Source organism: Branchiostoma lanceolatum, chromosome 19 (assembly GCF_035083965.1).
Source record: "Branchiostoma lanceolatum isolate klBraLanc5 chromosome 19, klBraLanc5.hap2, whole genome shotgun sequence".
NCBI lineage: Eukaryota > Metazoa > Chordata > Leptocardii > Amphioxiformes > Branchiostomatidae > Branchiostoma > Branchiostoma lanceolatum.
In genome coordinates, this window is record NC_089740.1 from 12440015 (window position 1) to 12461355 (window position 21341).

Consider the following 21341-nt stretch of genomic DNA (forward strand, 5'->3'; position numbering starts at 1 on the left):
CTGCCAGATCTTTCTTATCGTTATTATCATAACCACAGCGTCTAAAAGCTTCCGCCTGAACCGGGTTGTAGTAGAAGGAGGCAGCTCGAGCGGAGCTCGGCACATTTTTGGCGGGGGCTGCACCATAATAACCCGGTCTCTACTACGCAATGCAGCCGGGAAATGCAGTGCAACTTTCTTCTGTATCAGCTTAACTGGGGTGGTAACAGTAGTTGTAGAAACATTGCTGTTTTAAACATCGTATTTTAGGTATGATTACTGTGTAGTAAATGAAGTGGGGTTTGTTTTGGCCAGGTTAGATCTGTTGATTAGGCTCGACCACGTAGACACACCCCCTGTCTCTGTCCGTGCTTTTCCATATTTCTCAAATAAAGCGAATAGTTAGATGTGTGCTGAGGCCAGTACTGAGCCAACTGCTGTTCAAATTATTTACCTGAAGTCTGTGCGTACGAAATGATTTGTTTCTAAATCAACACCAAAATTAAAATTTTTTGGTTCTTGGATTCGACTGCTTTATTTACTCCTCAGTTTCCTGATTTGAAAAACAGAAAAATCACTTGTATGATTCCACCCCAAAATACTTATATTTTTGCACCAACAGTTCAAGAAATTCGTCGTCTGCCCAGTTGTTACAGCTTCCCTATTTATCAGTTCAAAATATGTTCTTTGAAATGTTGAACTGAGCTTGGTATGTGGCTCCTGTGGTAGCATTTTAATCAGGGCTCAAAATATTTTTTTTCTGCATACCTGAACTGGTATAGGTGACATGCAAAATTACGTACACCAGACAAATCATACCTGCACCACGCAGATGGAAAAGTAGGTTTTATGGCATATTCAACTGGAAGCTGTCGGAAACCATTTTGGTTCCCTATTAACCATTTCACAGGTGGTAGTCAACAATAGTGCACAAAAAACATAAGAAATACCCACACCAATTTGACTTGCAAATTGCACTCACCTGCAAATACAGGTGTTTTTTAGCCATGCTTGCTGTGCCTAATGTGTTACTTTCTACTAGATAATAATGGTCAACACGCAAACAACATTATGAAAAGTACATATAGCATTGCAGCTTTGACCATATCGTGTCTTGAAACTTTTGAATAATTACTGTTGGCACTTGACACCCGAGGTGCGAGCTAGTATATACAACCGCCATAGTTGCTCATGATCGAGTCAATAAGTCAGCAAAATTTTAAAAGATACTAGTTTTCCTGCATGCCAATTTAGAACAGACCAGTCACATAGTTTTCCAAACCCATATGGGCCCCTGATGGCATTGCAACAAAATACTGTAAATGCATTTAAGTTTGCGTGGTTTTTATTTTGCGCTAAGGCGAAAAGGGAATGTTCGCGCTGGTTTTAAGTTCGCGGCACCGCTATAGTCACATAATGCCACAGTATTGGATAAAAATGTTTGCGGTGGCTTTAAGTTTGTGGTGAAACGGTCGCCGCGAACATAAAACCACCGCAAACATTTTTGCATTTGCAGTACAACCTGTGCAATCTTTAGCTTCTGAAAATTCATATGCTGTCACTGTATCTTGCAATGACTGTAATTCAAATGAAAATTATGTTTCACTTTGAAACGGTGCCTGTGGATGATTAATTTGTTTGAAACCATTGTCCACTTTTGATTGTTTTTATATGTCTTCCCAGAATTCTGCCTTTCTTCCCAGCGTTTATTCAACTTGAGTGAAGTAGCATTTGTCTTTCTGTATGTCATTATGTGGATACACATTGATGTAAAACTGTTCTATTGAGTGTATTGGTTAAAGAATTAACACTTGTTTTGTTACAACAAAAGGAAGCTGCACCTAGTAGACTATTGTATGAAGGTGTGAATTAGACACCTACATATGTGACCTGTCTGTTTGTATGGAAAATGATGGTGACGCTTTGTTGATGAAAGTGACTTGCCAAGAAACAATTATATTACCATCTGTAGAAGCAATGCATAAGACATATTCATAAGTTATATGATAATCAAGATGAGCAACAGTTTTATACTATGGGGACAATGGGTTCATGTCTGGGTCACATCAGATTAACATTATGTAAATTACAATTCCAGTTTCAATGGATTGAAAAATCACTTGTATAGATGTAAAGGGGGTCCTCGGAAGTAGATCTTGTCCATAAAAACAGACTGATTTTTTGTGTTAATCGTTTGATGTAATAAGTTATTGCATGCTTTGATCCATAAGAAGTATCAGATGGCTAAGATAGCTAGATCGGGTCATGTCGAACCATGATACAGGATTAAACATGATTAGAAGATGGAGAAGGATTAGAACAGCAGAGATAAAATCAGATAGACGAGGGAAATCGTGGAACCTTTTTCACAAAACTGGCCCAGTGGTTGTTTTGATTCTTTCAGAGGTAAACCGAAAGCAACGATGGCCACAACTATACGGAGTCATGAGTTCATCCACCCTTCCAGTAGTACCACACCTTATAACTGCACAAAAACTTTCTCTTTAAAAAGAACAACTGATTTGTTACAGATGCTCCTTTTCGTAGAATTCTCAGCACCAGAGATGTTGTACCACCTGTCTCTGGTTGATTTTAGACAGAGTGGCTCTGCAAACCCTGAGGGTTTTGGGCAACCTGGGTATAATTATCTTGTGGTCAGTCTGGGTAGTTTGAGAAGGTCTGGCCATAGTGAGCAAATAACCACAAGCAGTGCTGACTGCTAGATTGGGTATCATTGCTAACCCAACATTGTAGGAAGGTACTAGAAGCAGGGCTCGAAATAGTGGGTGCATGTGCACCCAGTGCACCCAAAATTGGAGCTGTGCACCTAATTTTTGACTGTGGGTGTACCAGTGCACCTATATATTTTTGTAGCCTATAAGGTTAAGGTTCTATCGTACACTAGTATACAGAATATTCTTGAAATGTAAGTATAAAAAACAGCATGATAACTTTTTGCTGTACTTTATTTAATGTATTATTTGTTTGAAATTTTGAAGTTAGCTATAGAATTACAGATTGAAGTTCTTAAGAAAGGCAGCAGCATTAAACTTGGTAATTATGTTCTGAAGAACATTCAACTTTATTTTATCTGGTGCACCCAAAATTCTTTCTGTGCACCCAATTTTTTTAGTTGGGTGCACCAGTGCACCTATTCCCAAATATGGATTTCGAGCCCTGAGAAGGGTACATTTTCTATTGTTTATCTATTCATTGTGATTGTTGGTAACATTATCACATGGTTATACACTGTTTGGTAAAACCTCCCTCCACCATTTGAGATTGTTCTTTCTTTGTTCCGGATTTACATTGATATGCCTGACATAAAAATGCAGACATAGTTAACAGTTGAGGAACTTACGGTATTTACTAATAGCCTTTCTACCATTTCAAAACATGTACACAATGTGATATAGCACAGGATTATTTTGGTGTTATGATTCTATTTTTGGGTTGTATTTTGTACTGTAAATCTTGAAACTTTGGCATTGGTTTTATTTTTTATTTGGTTCATGCAACATCCCCTACCTCAAATGCATGACACAGCAAATATGTCTCCCTTGTATGACTATTTTACTATAAACAGAATTGTTTCACCACGAATCTAAAACACAGCGAAAACCTTCCTTTTCCCTCCTACCAAGAAACAGAACCACTGACTGAATTGACAGTAATTTGATGAATCCATGTTGGCTCTATTGTATATATGTTGTCATGGTTCTGATTTTGAAGAAGTCTTTTCCAAACCAACCTGCTGGACAGACTGGAGAGTCGGGTTTGACCTCTCAGCCTCGTGGCCATTGTTTGAATAATCCTGTCGATCTTCTTGCCACTGTGGAATTTTTCTCCTACATTGCCTTGGGCACAACCGACCTTTGTCTTCTTTCAGTAGATAATCATTACAAAGTCTTGCATCATGGTGGCCAAAGTTTTGGCTGATATGTACCTCAATTTACAATGTCAAAACTGTTTGACAAAAGTCTTTAAATTATGTACCTGAATTTACAATGTCAAAACTAGTACTGTTTGACAAAAGTCTTCAAATTTGCGAGCTGCAAAGATGGGTTTCAAAAGACTTAACACTGATATGTACCTGAATTTACAATCTCAAAACTGTTTGACAAAAGTCTTCAAATTTGCGAGCTGCAAGTTAAAGATGGGTTTCAAAAGATTTAACACTGACAATACTGTACTGTTTAATTCGGCCAATCTTGCTACAGTTTGCAAAATCATCTAAATATCTTCAGATTATGTGAAGAAAAATCATTTGCGGGATAACCATGCTATAAATGTATTCAGGAAATATTGAATCGTTGAGAGAAAACACTGTTTGATCTAAGTACAGTGAAATGTTTGTGGAATCATTGAATTTGAGAAGCCACAAACTGATTTGACTATATTTTTCAGCAAATCGATGGTACGTATCTCTTGCAATTTACCAAACGGCTCCAGAAATTCAATTGTTGGTCGAATTGATCGAAATCCAACACCAAATACCATTTATATCTTGTTTTGCATATTAATCCGATAGAGAATACATGTCTCTACTGCAGTGTCTGTGGTTTCGAGTGCATTTGGCATTGTGGTGCTAAATCACCAGTCTGGCATGTAATCAAAAGGCTTTAATTTCTGTTAGACAAGGGCCCAAGTCACACAAATATTCTGAAAGATACCTGACACAACCACTGTAATACAAGACGTTGTCAATTGTCTGGGTATAATTCACTCAGCTAAGAATACAAGAAGCAGCCAGCATTCTGGTATGTTGTGTGCTATTGAACACAGAAATAGTTTTCCAATCAGCAGAAAAAAAACATTTCACATTCTGGTGGGTCCATTCTGGACATGTTAGTGACTATGCACCTTAATTCAAAAGTGACGTCTATCCAAGAATCTAAGTAACAATTTGAGGCATTATTATTCCTAGCAAAATTGTAAAAACAGCATTCAGTTCTGAAGAACATACATGAAATTCAACATTTTAGACTTGTTGTATCAAGGTGTTTTCCTGACTAGTCTCGTGCAAATTTGGATAAAGCATATGTATTATTAACTCTAGTGCTTAGGTAGGATATTGTAACACTGTGTGTACATATCTATCGATTGCTGAAGTAGGCAACAAAACACTAAAAAGATTAATAAGAATGCAGTCGGGCTGGAGTGGAACATGAAATTGAGACATGAAAAATTGGTATGAAATATACAAAATGTAGATGTATTGTTTAAATTGGATCTGTTATGGCACCACCTTGACCTATGGAAAAGCAGTCTCAGGCTAAAGAGTATCCTCCAAGTCCAAGATTAGATAAATCATGTAAAATGCTCAAAATGACCAAAAACAGTATTTCTTGTCTTTGTCACCGAAAATAAATGTTAAAATTTTTTACATTTTGATAGCATAAAATCTCTGAAGAAGCAAAATTTAGTCTAAAAAACAATAAGAATAGAATACAAATTGAATGACTTTTTGAAGAAAAAAAACACACAAGAAAACCCATTATTTTAATGTTTTTGTGTTATTTTGTATGATTCCCTCAAGTTTAAGGTTCATGTAACTGCAGACAAAGTGCTGCTAATTATATCCCAGACCTTGTCATAATTCAAGGATTGTATTGCAAGCCTTTAGCTTTGCAAACAGGTGTTACTCCCAGCTATAGGTACCGTGTTATACAACAGTGCTGTGTTTGAAGTCTGCTGTACTGTGTAAACCCTGTCTGTACTACGTGCAGGCAGCAGCGTGGAGCTTTGAATTTGCCTGGTTGCATAACAGTTGATCACATGACTGCGGGCATTGACCAGCTGGCTGCCAGCCAAGGTCATTACCCTGCTCCAGGGGTGCCTGTTACAATCCGCCTACAGGTGGTCACATGACAAGGGCAACGACCCACGGGAAGCGGACGACAGTTCACTGACCCTTTAGTCGGACTTGCTGAATAAACAGAGTCCTTTGTGTAAATTTAGTGAAACAGCAAAGAGGAACGAGTGATTGTTGATCAAAGTTTTAGTTGTCATGGGTGTGTATTCGTGAAGAAGGAATGGCACCGATTGGATGGGTTTAATCGTTTATAAAAGAAAAAAAGACTGACTTTTGAAGTGGAATGATTAATTTAACTGGTTCCTTGTCTTGCATGCTAATCTATCAACACTTAATTACCTTTGCCTAATTGTTTTGTTTGGGTTTCTTGGAGAACTTAGTTATCTTATGGATGGACTTAAATGGTATTTTGTATATGGATAAGGTGTAGGCTATTGAAGATACATGTAATCAGATTTTTGGTGGCCCTTTCTTTACTACAGTTTGGTTTTGTATTTTTTGTCCCGAGCAGGCTATAGACATTATTTGTACTTGTTTGTACATAGCTTTTGGGCTCAGGAAGAGGTGATATAGTCTGTCTGCCTCCTAGGCAACATTCTTTGAACTGCAAGTATGTCTTGAACATAATGTCTTTGAAAGAAGTGAACTCAAGAAAGAATGAATAGATTCTCATAAATTTTTTTAAACAAAGGTAAAGATAAGCTTTTTTTAGGTACTTATAATGCTAATTAACAGTTATTTGCACACTCAGCAAGGGAATTTGATGATTCCTGAGTTTCTTTCCACGTACAAGTACATGTACATGAATGATATCTGGTGTACATTTTGAGTCCTAGACTGAGAGAGTAAACAAGCAAGGGTAGTTTCATGCAGTCTCATGTACATTTGTACTTTTGTAATTTTGAATCATCAAGGATGTTTTTTCACAACTGTCTTGATTTCATGTACACCGTGTGTTATTTTATCATACATTTACAGTGTAAGTAAGGCATGAGAGGACTTTATAGTGCAGGGCTCAAAATACTGGGTGCATGTGCACCTTTGTGCACCCAAAGTTGGAGCTGTGCACCTAATTTTTGACTGTAGGTGCACTGGTGCACCTAGATATTTTTGTAGGCTATAGAGTAAAATAAAGGTACCATTGTACACTAGTAAACAGTATCAGAAAAAGCAAAAAAAAACTTTGTTGCACTTTATTTGATGTATTACTTGTTTGGAATTTGATTACAGATCATGAAGATCTTGATTACAATTATAAGAGCATTAAACTGTGATAATTTTTTGCTGACATTCAACTTTATTTTATGCGGTGCACACAAATTTCTTTCTGTGCACCTAATTCTCTTGGTTGGGTGCACCAGTGCACCTATTTCCAAAAATGAATTTCGAGCCCTGTAGTGTCTAGATTTTTGTCAGTGTGTTGGTTTTAGATGTTACGAATATTTTGCAGAACCTTCCACTCTGTAACATGCACATACTCGCCTTCCTTTCAGCACAAATTGAGACGATCCCTTGTAAAATCTGTGGGGACAAGTCTTCAGGAATTCACTATGGAGTTATTACCTGTGAGGGCTGCAAGGTGAGTGGACGAGTAACACCATTTTTACAGCAAATGAATTAAATTGCCCAGCCACAGTTATGCACCCAAAATTGAATATTACAAGCACTCTTTGTTTTACGTTGGAGCTAGAACTAGAAGATCTTATATTCAGTACATAATGCTGATGTTGAAAAGCTAATGTTCATCGGTTTCTGATTCTCTTCTTTTCAGGGCTTCTTCAGACGAAGTCAACAGAACAACGCCGCCTACTCCTGTCCACGCAACAAGAATTGCCAGATCGACCGGACGAACAGAAACCGTTGTCAGCATTGCAGACTGCAGAAATGCCTTACCCTGGGCATGTCCAGAGATGGTAGGTAGTAGTAGTAGTAGTAGTAGTAGTATCCAGTATTAGATTATACTGCTGCGGGTTCCCTTACGCAGGGGTAGGCAGCAGTTGGCCAGTCTTCACACACCGCCTCCAAGTGGCTCTGTCCAGCAGTACTGTTCTAAAGTGGTTTGTCTCGGGAAAAATTACAAGGGGGAGCATTGCAAGGGAACGGAGCGATGGTGTGGAGTTTTAGGGAATTTTAAGTTCAAATGGGGCATTCTAAGACTTCCTGAGGGGGAAAATTACTGTCAGACAGGTCCCAGTTGAAGACTGTGGCCTCATGTAATCTAGTCACATCCCTGCTTAATCAGAATTTTATGATTGTCAGAGTCAGAGAATCTGCACCCCAGGGTAAGGGGGCACATGGTCAGGGCATGTGGGTTCAGCGCCCCTGTAACCCTCTTTAGAAAAAACTCTGCTTCTAACTTCAACCAGAGGCTAAATGTTGTACTTTTACCCGGGGAACTGACATGTATATTAGTGTCTTCGGACAGGATGTGTTGATGTTCTTGCATCTAGAGAGGAACGTTGTTTGATGTGTAAACTTTCACCAGGAACTGTAGTATGGAGCATGTATTCTTCTATTTCACACCCTAGCATCAACAAGTTATTTTTAGTAAGGTCAACAAAACTGAAGGTCATATGTGTTTAAATGACGGTCTGTTTAGAAGGTGTAAGGGAGAGCTTGGATTTTCCCTCTTTGTCTAAGACAGAAGAAGTTGTTTTCATAACAATTCTTAGTTTAGAATAATAATGATATGCAATTCCAATAGACAAGAGACTTGTTTTCGGTGTTGGCACGACAAAGAAAATTCTTTTTACAGTATTAGTCAATCTTTTATATGTAGACTTTGACCATTTCCAGACTTTCCAAACAACTATGCTTGTGTTGTCTACCTGGATCCACTCAAAAGAACATCTGGCTTCTTGTGAAGTTAAAACTACATTTTGTGCAGACATATTCGTGACATACACCAGAGGAGGAGGTCTCAAAGACTTGAAATGCTAAAACCAAATGCTGCATAATTAGGAGCAGTGACTCCAATGGTTTTGTCTTTTTGAGCCATAACTTGTATGGTTAAGATTCTTTTTATATTAGGCATTGATGCCAATATCAACACACCGCAAATTAATTCAAAAGTACTAGTGCTAGTGTCTTGTAAACATTTTGAACACCAGGCAAACCCGACACTTAACCAGGGCCTGCCTTGTTGTTTGTTGATCAAGTGAACAGGTGGCAGCAAAGAAAGTCAGTGCTTAGGAACTGTTCAGGGTTGGTGCAGATAATCCAGGGCTGTCTCCAGGACCCGTCCTTCCGTCCCAGGACGGAGATTTGCTTCTTGGGACGGAAAAAAACTCAACCCTTTCCGTCCCAAAAATATCAATATCAAAAGGGTGCATCAATCCTGTTTCCAACACCTCTCAGATTTCATTCTGTGAAGTTTAATAAATAGATAAATAAATAAATAACTAAATTTCATAAGATAAAACTGACGAAAGTGTATTTTTTTGCTTAAAATGACAGGTTCAACAATGAAATAAGAAAAAATCAGCTCACAAACAATGAGTGGGACGGAAAAAAATTTAAGCTGGAGACAGCCCTGAGATAATCTCAAAGCAGATCTATTGGTGGCAAGGCAGTATCAAAAGATACCCAATAGCCACCCAAATCAAAAGTATCAAAAGCCACCTAAATGACTTTGGATACTCGTTAGCCTTTTTGATACTGCCTTGCCACCGATAGATATGCGTGGAGAGAGGAAGAGCATAGTATGAAAGATAACCTGTTAAAATGTCAAGGTTTATTGATATTTGACTGTGACAGCTGATTTTTATCTCCAGATTTATCGTTTATTAACAGACTGATAAACACAAAGCATAACTGCACTCCAAATGTCTTGTGCTAAGTTATCTGAGGGATGAAAAGAACTGATTCCATAAGTTTCATCAGCAAGTTGTTTGACAAGAGCTTCAAGAAAACAGCCCAAGCAATCACTGCCAAGCAATAGACCAGTAATGACAGCAGTATATTCACAAAATATTGAAGAAACCAGAAAATTTCACTGTGTTGCTTTGTTGGTGGATTGCAGCCATCCTGCAGTTCTGCTAAGATCTACCAGGTGTCGCTTGTACATATAGACAAGTGTTGAGGTTGTGATGATAGGAAAAGGACATGACATGATTTAATTTGGCCCAGATACAAAGCCTGGGCTAACCTTAAGAGGTATTAATGGCTTATTTCAATGATGATTCCCTTGTACCTTTTTGTTGTATATTTAATTACAGATCAGAAATCGTCTGGGCTTTTTCCAGACCACACATATAAATTATATAGCTCTCTAAAACCAAATTTGACTAAAACCACATTAGGGGCCTCTTAGCCAGATTTTGAGACAATAACATCTATATGTTATGTATTAACCAATTTATGTAGTGAGTATCTTCAAAGTAGACTTTCTATTCTTTTCACAGCGGTGAAGTTTGGACGAATGTCCAAGAAGCAAAGAGACACATTGTACATGGAGATCTTACGGCAACAACTTTCTATTCTTTTACAGCGGTGAAGTTTGGACGAATGTCCAAGAAGCAAAGAGACACATTGTACATGGAGATCTTACGACAACAACTTTCTATTCTTTTACAGCGGTGAAGTTTGGACTAATGTCCAAGAAGCAAAGAGACACATTGTACATGGAGATCTTACGACAACAACTTTCTATTCTTTTACAGCGGTGAAGTTTGGACGAATGTCCAAGAAGCAAAGAGACACATTGTACATGGAGATCTTACGGCAACAAAAAGAACAGGGAAAGACGAACGAGGCCGAAGCCACATATATCCCCTCCCCTCCAGCAACAACAAAACCAGCATTCCCCTACGAACCGCAGTACCCCTTGCCTGACACTTCTGCCGAAATCCCGCCTAAGATGATCAAGCCACCAAACAACGGGCTCTCCAATGGACTCGCTTACGCCATGATCACAGAGGGAGAAATATGTAAGTTCTTTACCGCTGATTACATCAGACTGCAACATGGGGAAAGATAGAGGCTTGATGCAAAGTCCTCGAAGTAATCGAAGAGGATGTTGGCCTTAAAGATGAGGAACTTCGATCTGTCATGTGTGACAGGAAGTTGTGGAAACACGTGTGTCACCTCTAAAAAGAGGATGAACTGAACTGAACTGCAAAGTCCTTTTGTACATTAAGTATTACTATATAAATGTAAAGTGAAGTATCATTTTTGGCTTGTCTTTGAGTACCTCTGTGAATATGTGTGTGTGTGTGTGTGTGTGTGTATGTGTGTGTGTGTGTGTGCTGTTATTTTGAAGTACAATCTCTGATTGTCTTGTTTAGAAATAGCATAGACTGGAGGGTGCTATACATTACTGTAAATGCATTTATTTTAAGTTCGCATGATTTTTATCTCACGGTAGAGAGAAAATGGAGTGTCCGCGGTGGTTTTAAGTTTGCGTTTGAAACAATATTAGCGCTAGTCATAGGTGGGCAAAAAGTTTTGCAGTGGTTTTAAGTTCGCGTTGAAAGTTCACCGCAAAAACCGCAAACATAAAACCATCGCGAACATTTCTGCATTTACATTACTACACATACATCACTGTTGCATTATGTGGAATTGATGGTGTTGTTTTCTCTCCTACTTACAGTGCAGATCACATTTGACATCACAGAAGCCTACCAGAAAACTACAAAGTACACCATCAGTGATATCCAGTCCCTCTGGTCGGAGTACCACACGGAAATGACTGCTCAGAAGTACCGCAGCATGGTAAGACTAAAGAAATGTGGGGGGGGGGGGCTTTTCCTCTTCTGCCATGAAACTTCCTATAATTTCCCTCAGTGTGTTATGTGTAATGCCATTTCTATTCAGTGTATTAATGGTTTTTGTGTCTTATATACTCACTACTTGTTATTAGTGTATGTCTTTCAATGATACGTACAATGCAGTGAACTACAGTCAAACTTCTGCTAGTGCCCACATCTCCATAATGATCACCTAAAACAACAGGAGCTAATTGATTCATTAGCATACAACCTTGTCTTAACTTACTATTCTATCGAACCATCTGAAATTGTCTTCACTTCATTAACATGTCCATTCAGAGTTTTGGTATAAAAACTAGTTCTACCAGATCTTTCTTTAGTCACTGACAAAAGATAGCGGATGCTGTCTGACTGTTTCAAAATTTTATCCAGTTGCTTGAGTAACTATTTTTGGCATATTTCTTGTAATAGTTTGTCTTTTTCCTCCCAGGCTCGTGTGGACTTTTGGAAGTTCTGTGCGGACCAGATCACAGGCTGCATCCAGATGGTTGTGGAGTTTGCCAAGAATATCCCCGGCTTCATGGACTTGTGTCAAAACGATCAGATCATCCTCCTGAAGACAGGTTGGTATACAGGGTTGAGAACCGAAGGAAAGGTAAAATCTGTCAGTAGAATTTATGTCATGTCAACGTCGACGTCCTGTGTTGTCTCAACGTCTTATGTAGTCTCTGCTTTTTTATAGTCTGGATCTACAAAATGTATTCTTATTTGTCTTGTCATGGAATATACTTCAGTGCAAAGCAGTCCTACACGGGGGTTCATCTAAATGAGGAAAGAGGGGCACTGCGCCCTCTTGTTTCAGCCCAGCGCCCCCTTGTCAAATTTGGCTTTTAGCTTGATATCCAGCATACAGCCTTCCCTCAGCAATTGATTCTTCCATAAATACATAGAATTCGTTCCCTCGCCTGTGTGTGCTCCCTCTTATTCAATTTTTCTAGAAAAAACCCTGCTACAGATCTTTTTTGTCAGTTGTTGGAGCCAGTCACAAATCCTGATGTTGATGTTTGTTTCCAGGCTGTTTTGAGAACTTGTTAGTGCGCATGAGTAGAGAAATCAACCCCAACACGAATGCAGTTCTGTTCGACGGGAAATTTGCAAGTATTGATTTCTTCTCCATACTCGGTAAGTGAAACATCATTTCTCATGGCATGTGGTAGTGTTTAAAAGTCTCTGAAGTACTACTTTTGTGCAGACAATTCAGTCTGTTTTAGCCCTTTCGACATTGTTTCATTACGTATCCCTGTTCCGTATCAACACCTAATCTTGGTGCATCTGATTGGGTTTTTTTACATGAAATTTTATTTGATTTAAAATCTTGATCCTCATGTATTGACAATAATTGTTTTTCCACAGTTTATGATGAGTCCAAGTTTTAGCCCTAGAGAAAAAGTCTCTAAATTTTTCATTGTCTAAAGTCTCTAAATTTTTCATTGTTAAATAATTGAAAGTCTAATCCAATGTTAGAAATCAAGTTGCTTCAATTTGTAATAAGATATTTAACCACTTGAATTATCAATTATACATTATATTTGTACGGGTAAGATGTATTATAGGAGTGTCCCTGTGCTGTTGTGGTCTGCGCTTCTGTTACTAGCCGCATCTGGTTCAAATTACTTGGACCAGAAGGCCCGGGTTCAAGCCCCGGGTAGGACACCTCTGGACAAGAGGCGCATTGAGTCATACCAAAGACTAATATGAAAATGGTAAAACTTCTGAAACAGTATGGAAGTTAAACACACTCCACTGCCAGTGGACTAGCCCCCTACTGCAGTGATTGCACCACAGTGTGGCCCAGGGCTATGAAACGGAGATGGGCACCACCATACATGTATACACCTTATGGTGTGGGAGGATTTTAACTAGACTTTTAACTAAAACACAGTGGATGCCTTGCAGGAAACTCCATTGTAAATTGTGTCTGTTTTGCAGGTCTGAATGACCTGGTGTCGTCCATGTATGACCTGGGCAGGAGTGTGTGCCTGCTGAAGCTGACTGAACAGGAGCTCGCCCTCTTCTGTGCAGTGGTCCTCGTCTCAGCAGGTATGGATTCTCATCTCACCTCACCTATCCCTTGACCTCTTCTTGGGTCGTTGGGGCACCATGAATATGTCCTCCACCATCCTTCTCCACCTCACTCTATCCTCTGCCACTCTCACTGCTGCCGCCAAGCTTAATCCTGTCCACTCTTTCATGTTGTCCTCCCAAAGTTTTCTCTGTCTTCCTCTCTTTCGGCTGCCTGGCACTGTCCCTTGTAGTATAGTTTTTGCCAGCACTGACGATCTTACCACATGACCGAACCATCTTAGCTTGCGCTTCATTACAGATGAATTATGGATTCTACAGGGCTCAAAATACCACCTGCATATGCAAGGTTTTCTGATGTCCACCTGTATCAGTCCTAAGTACTGTAAATCTGAAAATGTTTGCGGTAGTTTATTTTGACCGGGCCTGTCAAAAACACACAGGAGACTGTGTTTTTGCTTCCAGATTGACCGGGCCTGTCCATAGCTGAGTTGCTTAGCCCTCGACCATGGACACTACACTAGATTGAACGTGATAATGTGTTTGTTCTTACAAATTGACCGGGCCTGTCCAAACCTGTGTTGCTTAGCCCTCAACCAGGGACGCTACACGTCTATATTGAACATGAGAATGTGTTTTTCCTAACAGATCGGCCGGGCTTGCGCGAGCCGATGGCCGTGGAGAAACTGCAGGAGAAGATAATCCAGGCGCTGAGGTACCAAGTGTCGCAGACCCACCCGGCGGAGCCCTCCTTCCTGGCCAAGATCCTCATGAAGATGCCCAACCTGCGCTCGGTGGCGGCGCGACACATGGAGGAACTGGCGGCGCTGAAGATGCAGAGTCCCAGCCTCCCCGAGTTCCCTCCTCTGTACAAGGAACTGTTCATGCCCCCAGAGCCAGTCCAGAACGCACTTGGTGGGGAGCACGCACTTCACCCACACCATCACATGCTTGCATAGAAACTCAGCCTGTAGTTGCTGTAGTAGTGTTTGGGATATGGTAAGCTCTGCATAGCTTTATTGCTCTGTGTATATATATTACAGTGATTTGTAACTTTGCTGAAAATAATCATGCTTTTTTGCTTATGTTTTGCTTATATTCGAATGGCTGATGTGCTATGGCATCCGCCATGCTTTCTTACTTTTAATTGCTGATTGCTCGCAAGCTTAAGATAATCAGGCAACTGATTTAGTTGTTGTCTTTCTAGAAAGCTTCATAATCAGGTGCTTTATACTACATGTACAGTCCTCAATGTATATTCCCGGCACATTTTAACCCCTTTGTTCTCTGTTTGTCGTTAGAAATAGACCCACCACAGAGGGGGGAATGGCAGATGTTGGGCCAGATGTTTACATCGATCTTTCCAAACGTACAAGAACAAATATAAGAAGCATGTCTTGTCTTTAGCCCATGTCAAGACATGCTTCTTCCCTCAAACCTTGCTGCTCAGGTGTCAGTAGAGATCTCCTAGTTCACAAATTAAAAACCGACAAACCTCAAGATATATAATAAGCATAACTTCCAATCCACAGTCTAACGTCTTGCCGCAAGTTGCCTCGGCTTGCCTCAGGTCAAGGTCAATCGTTGTGGTTGTCATTATTACTACATGAATCGTAGATGTTCTTGTCTGCATGCGCACAAATGACAGCAGTGAGTTCTTTAGAAATAAGGTGTTCAGTCGCTGTATCAGACATGTCAGGAAATGTACGAGTTTTGTTTTGGCTTGCTGGTTTCAAATAGTCTTCTATTTTGCACTAATCCTACCTCAGTCTTGTACGAAGCGGAGCCAAGGAGAATCCGCTGAAGGGAGAACCTTTCGACGTCAGGACCAGGAGAGATTCGCTTCTTCGCAGCTGCTGAGTTCAGTTTCAGAGGAAACGTAAATCTCTGAAAATGACTGGGCAGTTGTCGTGGGAAGCGACGATCTACCAACGAAGAAGACTCGCAGAAGAAGGAGAAGAAGAAGAATTCCCAGAAGATATTCTCTGGATCACATAACTCCAGAGTTTGCTGCTGTCACATGCACAATTATGACAGTGATATATTATAGAAATATACATAAGGTATGTATAGAATATATATTTGTGATTCAAAAGAGCCAACCAAAATAAGACCATTTGTAACCAGCACGCGGCTTATAAAATGTGACGATAAAAACTGCTGTCAGCTGTGCACCTGCATTCTGGTGGGACAAAAAAATCTTTGTTAATTTTATATATATATATAAATATATATAAATATATATTAATATGGGTAAAAGGGAGAGTGGATTTTGTTGTAATCAGTATACCAAATAAGGCTTTTACAGGGTGAGTGTATTGTGTGAATGAGAGTATGTGTTTTGAAATAGATGGTGACCTAGTGTACTGATGTTATCTAACATCCACACGTTGATTAGTTGTATTTCTCATAATTGTGTATACACCCAGAAAATTTACAATTCTTTTTTTTTCCCAGCTCTTTCTTTGATCGTTTTTAAGATGTTTATCTAAATAGACTAGCCTGAGAATAGGTCTCGATTTTATCGCTTTTAATCATGAAATCCACTATCGGGCCAAATGCCTATCTGAAGACAGCATCGTGACGGTATTTTAAGTCAAGTGACAGGGGTACCGAATAGAAGGTATTGCACAAGTTCTCTTTGTAAATACACATTCAGTCACATGGACTCGTCCAATGCAAGAGTAGAGATGGCCAGACTAGAACTAGAGCAAAGGTATTGTAATATACCACACAAGATGCTCATAAGGAATTTCTATAATCTTTGAGTTTGGCGAGAAGTTGTGTTTAGATGTATGTCTACTTGCCATTGTTTTGGTTTGGGAGGGTCTTATGATAGGACACAGGATAAGAGCTTGGAGAACGGGCCTGAAGGCTAGTAAAGAGGGGGGGTTCTTTTGAATGACCGATGGTGACTTCCCATATTGTCTGCCTAGCACCCCACTGCACAGATAGTCAATGATCAGGGTAGTTGTTCCAAGAGTAATGTGATTTTAATGTCAGATGTACATAGGATGACTTGTAATGTAGAGAAATGGCATGTACTTTTTACATACAGCATACTTATTATTACAAATACAACAAAAATGTTAACTCATAGAAATCTATACAATACAATGTAGGTTTATCTATTTAGGACAGAAAAGGGTTAAACTTTAACTCCACCAGTCTTGCTCTTAGACTAGGGTCACATTTCCAACCCGGGGCCCGGCCGGGCAGCTTGTGGGAACGAAAACTATGATATAAAAGACAACAAAACGCACAAAACTATTTAGAAATTTCTCCGTACCATACGCTATGTATATTCTTGATTTGAATTTTTTATTCTTTGTTTTCTCAAAGAGCCCGGTCGGGCCCCGGCTTGGAATTGTGACCCTAGCCTTACCAGCCCATCTCCTGTCATTGGAGGTTGGACATTTCTGTTTCCCTTCGAGAATTTTTTTTTTACAACACAATAAGTGTTGGCACGCATTCCCGATTCAGCCATGGAAGTACATCTGATTTGTAGAGTAGAGAAATTTTGTAGCGATTTCCCTTTAATTCTGTGTTGAGATGAAAGAGTCATTAGGGTGGTGCAGGGCTGTCTCCAGCTTTAAATTTTTTTCCGTCCCACTCATTGTTTGGGAGCCCATATTATTTTTGATTTTCAATGTTAAATCTGTCATTCTCGCTTTACAAAAATACATTTTCATCAGTTTTAGGTCATGAAATTGAAATGACGGAAAGGGTTGAATTTTTTCCTGTCACAACAAGCAAATTTCCGTCCTGGGACGGAAGGACAGGTCCTGGAGACAGCCCTGGGGTGGCGCAGGTAGAGTTGGTGGGGTGACTGGTGTGATGTGTGGTACCACTGACCATGTGCTGTACTATGCTTAGGATGAGGTTGTGAGTTCAGCTCCTGGTGACGAAAAAAGCATTGAGTCCATGCAAAGCATGGTGATCGTTGTGTGAAGCATGGTCTTCGTATGGTTCGAGTGAAACTCAAAAGTGTGTCATGATTTGTGCGTGTGTGCGTGAACAAGTCCATAAGGACGGTTATAGAACTGTGGGGGGAGGGGGTGTCTTTATCTACCCTTCCTCGACATACCTTTCGATGATATGTGCAGCAATTTGTAACTAATTTTACAATTACAGATGATATCTCTAAATGTATATTGAACTTACTTTAGATTTCTTTTCACTATGACGTAGCTCAGTGTATGATTTTGTGTATTTTGCTTGCTACCTTTAATAGGGTGTGGTTCTGTTATGGTAACCTACAGCCCACACATGTACATGTATACTACATGTGAAAAAAAAATCACTTGGTAAGTGCTATTTGTAAGGTGTGGTGTTTTTGTGAAATTGCTTAAGATACTTTTTAAAAAAAGGTATAAAAGTGCTTTGTGATTAAAAACTAAATGTCCTGTTCCTGGGATGTACCATCTTGCCCAACATGTATGACAAAAAGGCTTGGTTAAAACTCCTGAAAGGAGAAAGGTTTTATAAAATTGAAAGGGTATGGGCCCCTTGTATGATGGTACATCCTATGTAGATACAATTGTTACTCATCATACCTGACCAGATTGTAAAATGTAGCAAAAGGTATATTAATCAGGAGACCTACTATACGAGGTACATTCACGTACATACATGTATATCCTGGCAACAGTAGCACCTTCCAATGGCAAATGAAGCCATGTAGGTGTAAGAGATGCCCTATTTTGAAACCTCTGTAACCATCGTGAGGGCTCTTAGAGGTGGTAATTCTGTGCATGTGCTGAGGCCGGGATTCTGAGAAAACTAGACAAGCAGCATGTTGTGTTCTGAGATCCAGGAATGATAGTACTTGTGACTGAATGTTGCCAACTGTTTTTAAAACTGTGATAAGCTATCCAATTTTACAGCACAAACTGTATTGGAGGGAACTAGGAGGACGGTACATGAGTGCAAGCTGGTAACTTGATGTTTTAATCATAAGAGTATACCAGTTGTCATGCTTCATATATGAGTTATCACCATGATTTTAACATGAATGAATCGGCTGTAGTAGGAGGGCTAGATTGATGATGTCTAGTGGGATGATGGAACAACAGGCAGTCACAAGTACTACAAATCATTGCAGAATGTTGTTTGAATTCCCTGTGCTTTGAATAAAGGCCTTGAGACTACTCAATACCAACTCTTCTTTATTTCAAGAAGCTACTAATGTCTGAATGGGACTTCAAGGCTTTGCAGCCAGTGTTTTGATTATTTATCTTGTTATAAAATGGGGAAACACTTGGGTGCAGACAATTTAAGACCAGTATGTGGCAACATTGGATAGTCAAGACCTACCCCCAACTTCGCAGCTCCAAAAGGATTCCATGTGGCGTCGTGGTGGCATAGTGGCAGGGTGTTTGGCCCCAGAACCCAGAGATACCGGGTTCGAATCCGGGGTTCCTTGATTCGTCCTGTTGACGTTGTGCCCTTGGGAAAGGCATTGAACACGACTTTCCCCACTTCACTCGGGCAAAAATGAGTACCTTACTTCGGTTAGGGACGTCCCTAGGATAGGACCTTAAATGGAGGTCCCGTATTTGAGGAGAGCCACAACTCAAGCACGTTAAAGAACCCAGCACACTTATCGAAAAGAGTAGGGGTCCTTCCCGGTGTGTGTGGATCATATAAATGCAAAGTTTGTTTAAGTTTTGTCGTGGTGTGAACTTTTCATATCAACTTGCAATTTCTTAAACAGCTAACAGGTGGCGCTTTTGCCTCAGCAAAGTTATGCGCTCGACATTTTCTTTAAAGAAATGGACAGATTATCAATCTATACCGTCAAATTATAGAATATTATTCATAATATAAATAGATCCTTAGCGATCCAAGTAAAGGTATTAAAAAGTACAAGCAAACTACCAGAGTACAATGTATATAGATGTATAAAGATGCCTCCTACGTCACATCCGGGCTTGTGGCGCAACGGATAACGCGTCTGACTACGGATCAGAAGATTCCAGGTTCGAATCCTGGCAAGCTCGATTTTTTTTTCTTACGATTCTTTTTATGTTTTACTTCCTTTTCTTATCATTTCCTCGGACTAATATATTGTGCAAGTTCACAGTTTAATTTTTTTTATGTTCAATCAATGCCATTTATATCAAATGTGTTTTATTTGTTTATTTTTCAAGGCCTTGACTGGGAATTATACCAAGGAGGTTAACCTCCTTGATTATACGTAGTATTTCAATGATATTCAATGGTGTCAAAATATATTTGTATGTATTCTCTGAGCCATTGTGTGGCAACATTTTGGGAATCGCAGAAACACACGCACGTATGTACACACACACACACAAACAAACAGATACACAAGTGTAACGTTACAGTCATGCCCACAGTCTTATTTAGCCCACACAGCATACTGAATATGCTTGAGGCGAGCACGAATGCCATTTTCATATCGTACATTGCGGGGGCGTTATCAATTATGAGGCCGTAAAACACAGGGAGAACTGGTATGTCTGCATTTTTCATAGCCCCCACTTTGAAATCTTAGGCTGATAGAAGACTAAAAAACATCGCGATCGACTTGAGTATTTTTTGGTTGGAAGAATACGACGCCGAGGAGAACACACCGTCAACTCACCGTACGCCACCCCGTTGAGTCAGTTTTTTTTCTTAGCCGTTTCGTAAGCCGAAAAATATCAACATATTGAAAATTGCCATCACACACACACACACACACATATGCACGCAAACAGTAAAACCTGAAACATTAGCTCTGAAGGGAGGTTCGTAGAAAAACATAAACATTCAATAATGCCATAAAATAGACCAGTATATTCCCGTAAGATAGACAAACGGGGCTGTACGACGTTCTGTTAAAATCACAGTGCATATACTGTAAGTGTTTATCTACGTGGATTTTGTACAGATATCCTGTTAAGTTTTGTTCGTTGAAATATTCGGTCAAGTATATGTATTTCGTGCACACAAAAAAAGGGCGGGGGCGTACACCCACATCTTCCTTTGCCCCATGCAGCGATTACGAATGCCATTTTCACCTGATCGCACGTTGCGGGGGCGATATCAATTATGAAGCCGTAAAACACAGCAAGAACTGGTTTACCTGCATATTTCATACAGCACCTACGCTGAAATCTTTAACTGTCGGAATCATATCGCTTCGCACATCGCGACTTTAGTAACATTTTTTGTGGGAAAAAAACGGCAAAGTCGGAGCACACTCTACACTTCTGCCCTAGCGTCCATCCCGACCGTCACCTGAACTTACCGTACACCACCCCTCTCATAAAGGTAAGGCAATAGTGAGTACTGTATACATATACATGTATTTTATTGTGTTGTCTTGTATATTCCACAGTTACCACGTGCACCCAGTCACATTCCGACAGATTTTGGTGGGTGGGTCCGACTGGTTTTTGACGCGTTTTTAAGCGTTTTTGTCGGGCTTTCTTTTTTGTCCCAATCGCCCGACAAAAACGTCTAAGAATACGTCAAAAACCAACCGGACCCATTCCTCTGCTTGGGGAGTAAAATTATGGGGCAACACTGAGTGAGGGAATTCTTGTGCCAGTCTTACTGGATGTGTCATATCAAATCCTTCTGACTTTCGACGGAAAAATTAAAGCTGTATATGTAGAGTCTCGTCCATCGTCTGCACTGTCCTCATAGCCTAGCTAAGATCATACGACAAAAAATGGAATCGTTCGATGAATGTGACCGCACCTTGACAAAATCTATAATTAGGTCGTCACATTCTGTTCTGA

General features: G+C 39.8%; 1 protein-coding gene and 1 non-coding gene across 5 annotated transcripts in view; both read left to right on the plus strand.

Annotated features, from left to right (window-relative positions):
- Positions 1–18742, plus strand: part of LOC136424910 (nuclear receptor ROR-beta-like) — a 31393-nt gene extending 12651 nt beyond the window's left edge. For 2 of the 4 annotated variants that reach the window (XM_066413559.1, XM_066413562.1), the window contains 8 exons: positions 7288–7373; positions 7566–7707; positions 10456–10722; positions 11388–11509; positions 11996–12128; positions 12580–12687; positions 13495–13605; positions 14236–18742. In XM_066413559.1, the coding sequence (XP_066269656.1) occupies positions 7288–7373; positions 7566–7707; positions 10456–10722; positions 11388–11509; positions 11996–12128; positions 12580–12687; positions 13495–13605; positions 14236–14546 (1280 nt within the window). In that variant the 3' untranslated portion in view covers positions 14547–18742. The remainder of the gene's footprint in view (positions 1–7287; positions 7374–7565; positions 7708–10455; positions 10723–11387; positions 11510–11995; positions 12129–12579; positions 12688–13494; positions 13606–14235) is intronic. The other 2 variants (XM_066413560.1, XM_066413561.1) reach the window with 2 other exon arrangements.
- A 774-nt stretch (positions 18743–19516) lies between these two features.
- On the plus strand, positions 19517–19589 carry Trnar-acg (transfer RNA arginine (anticodon ACG)). Its single transcript has one exon. It is a non-coding gene; the product is annotated as a tRNA-Arg (tRNA).
- The last annotated feature ends 1752 nt before the right edge of the window (positions 19590–21341 follow it).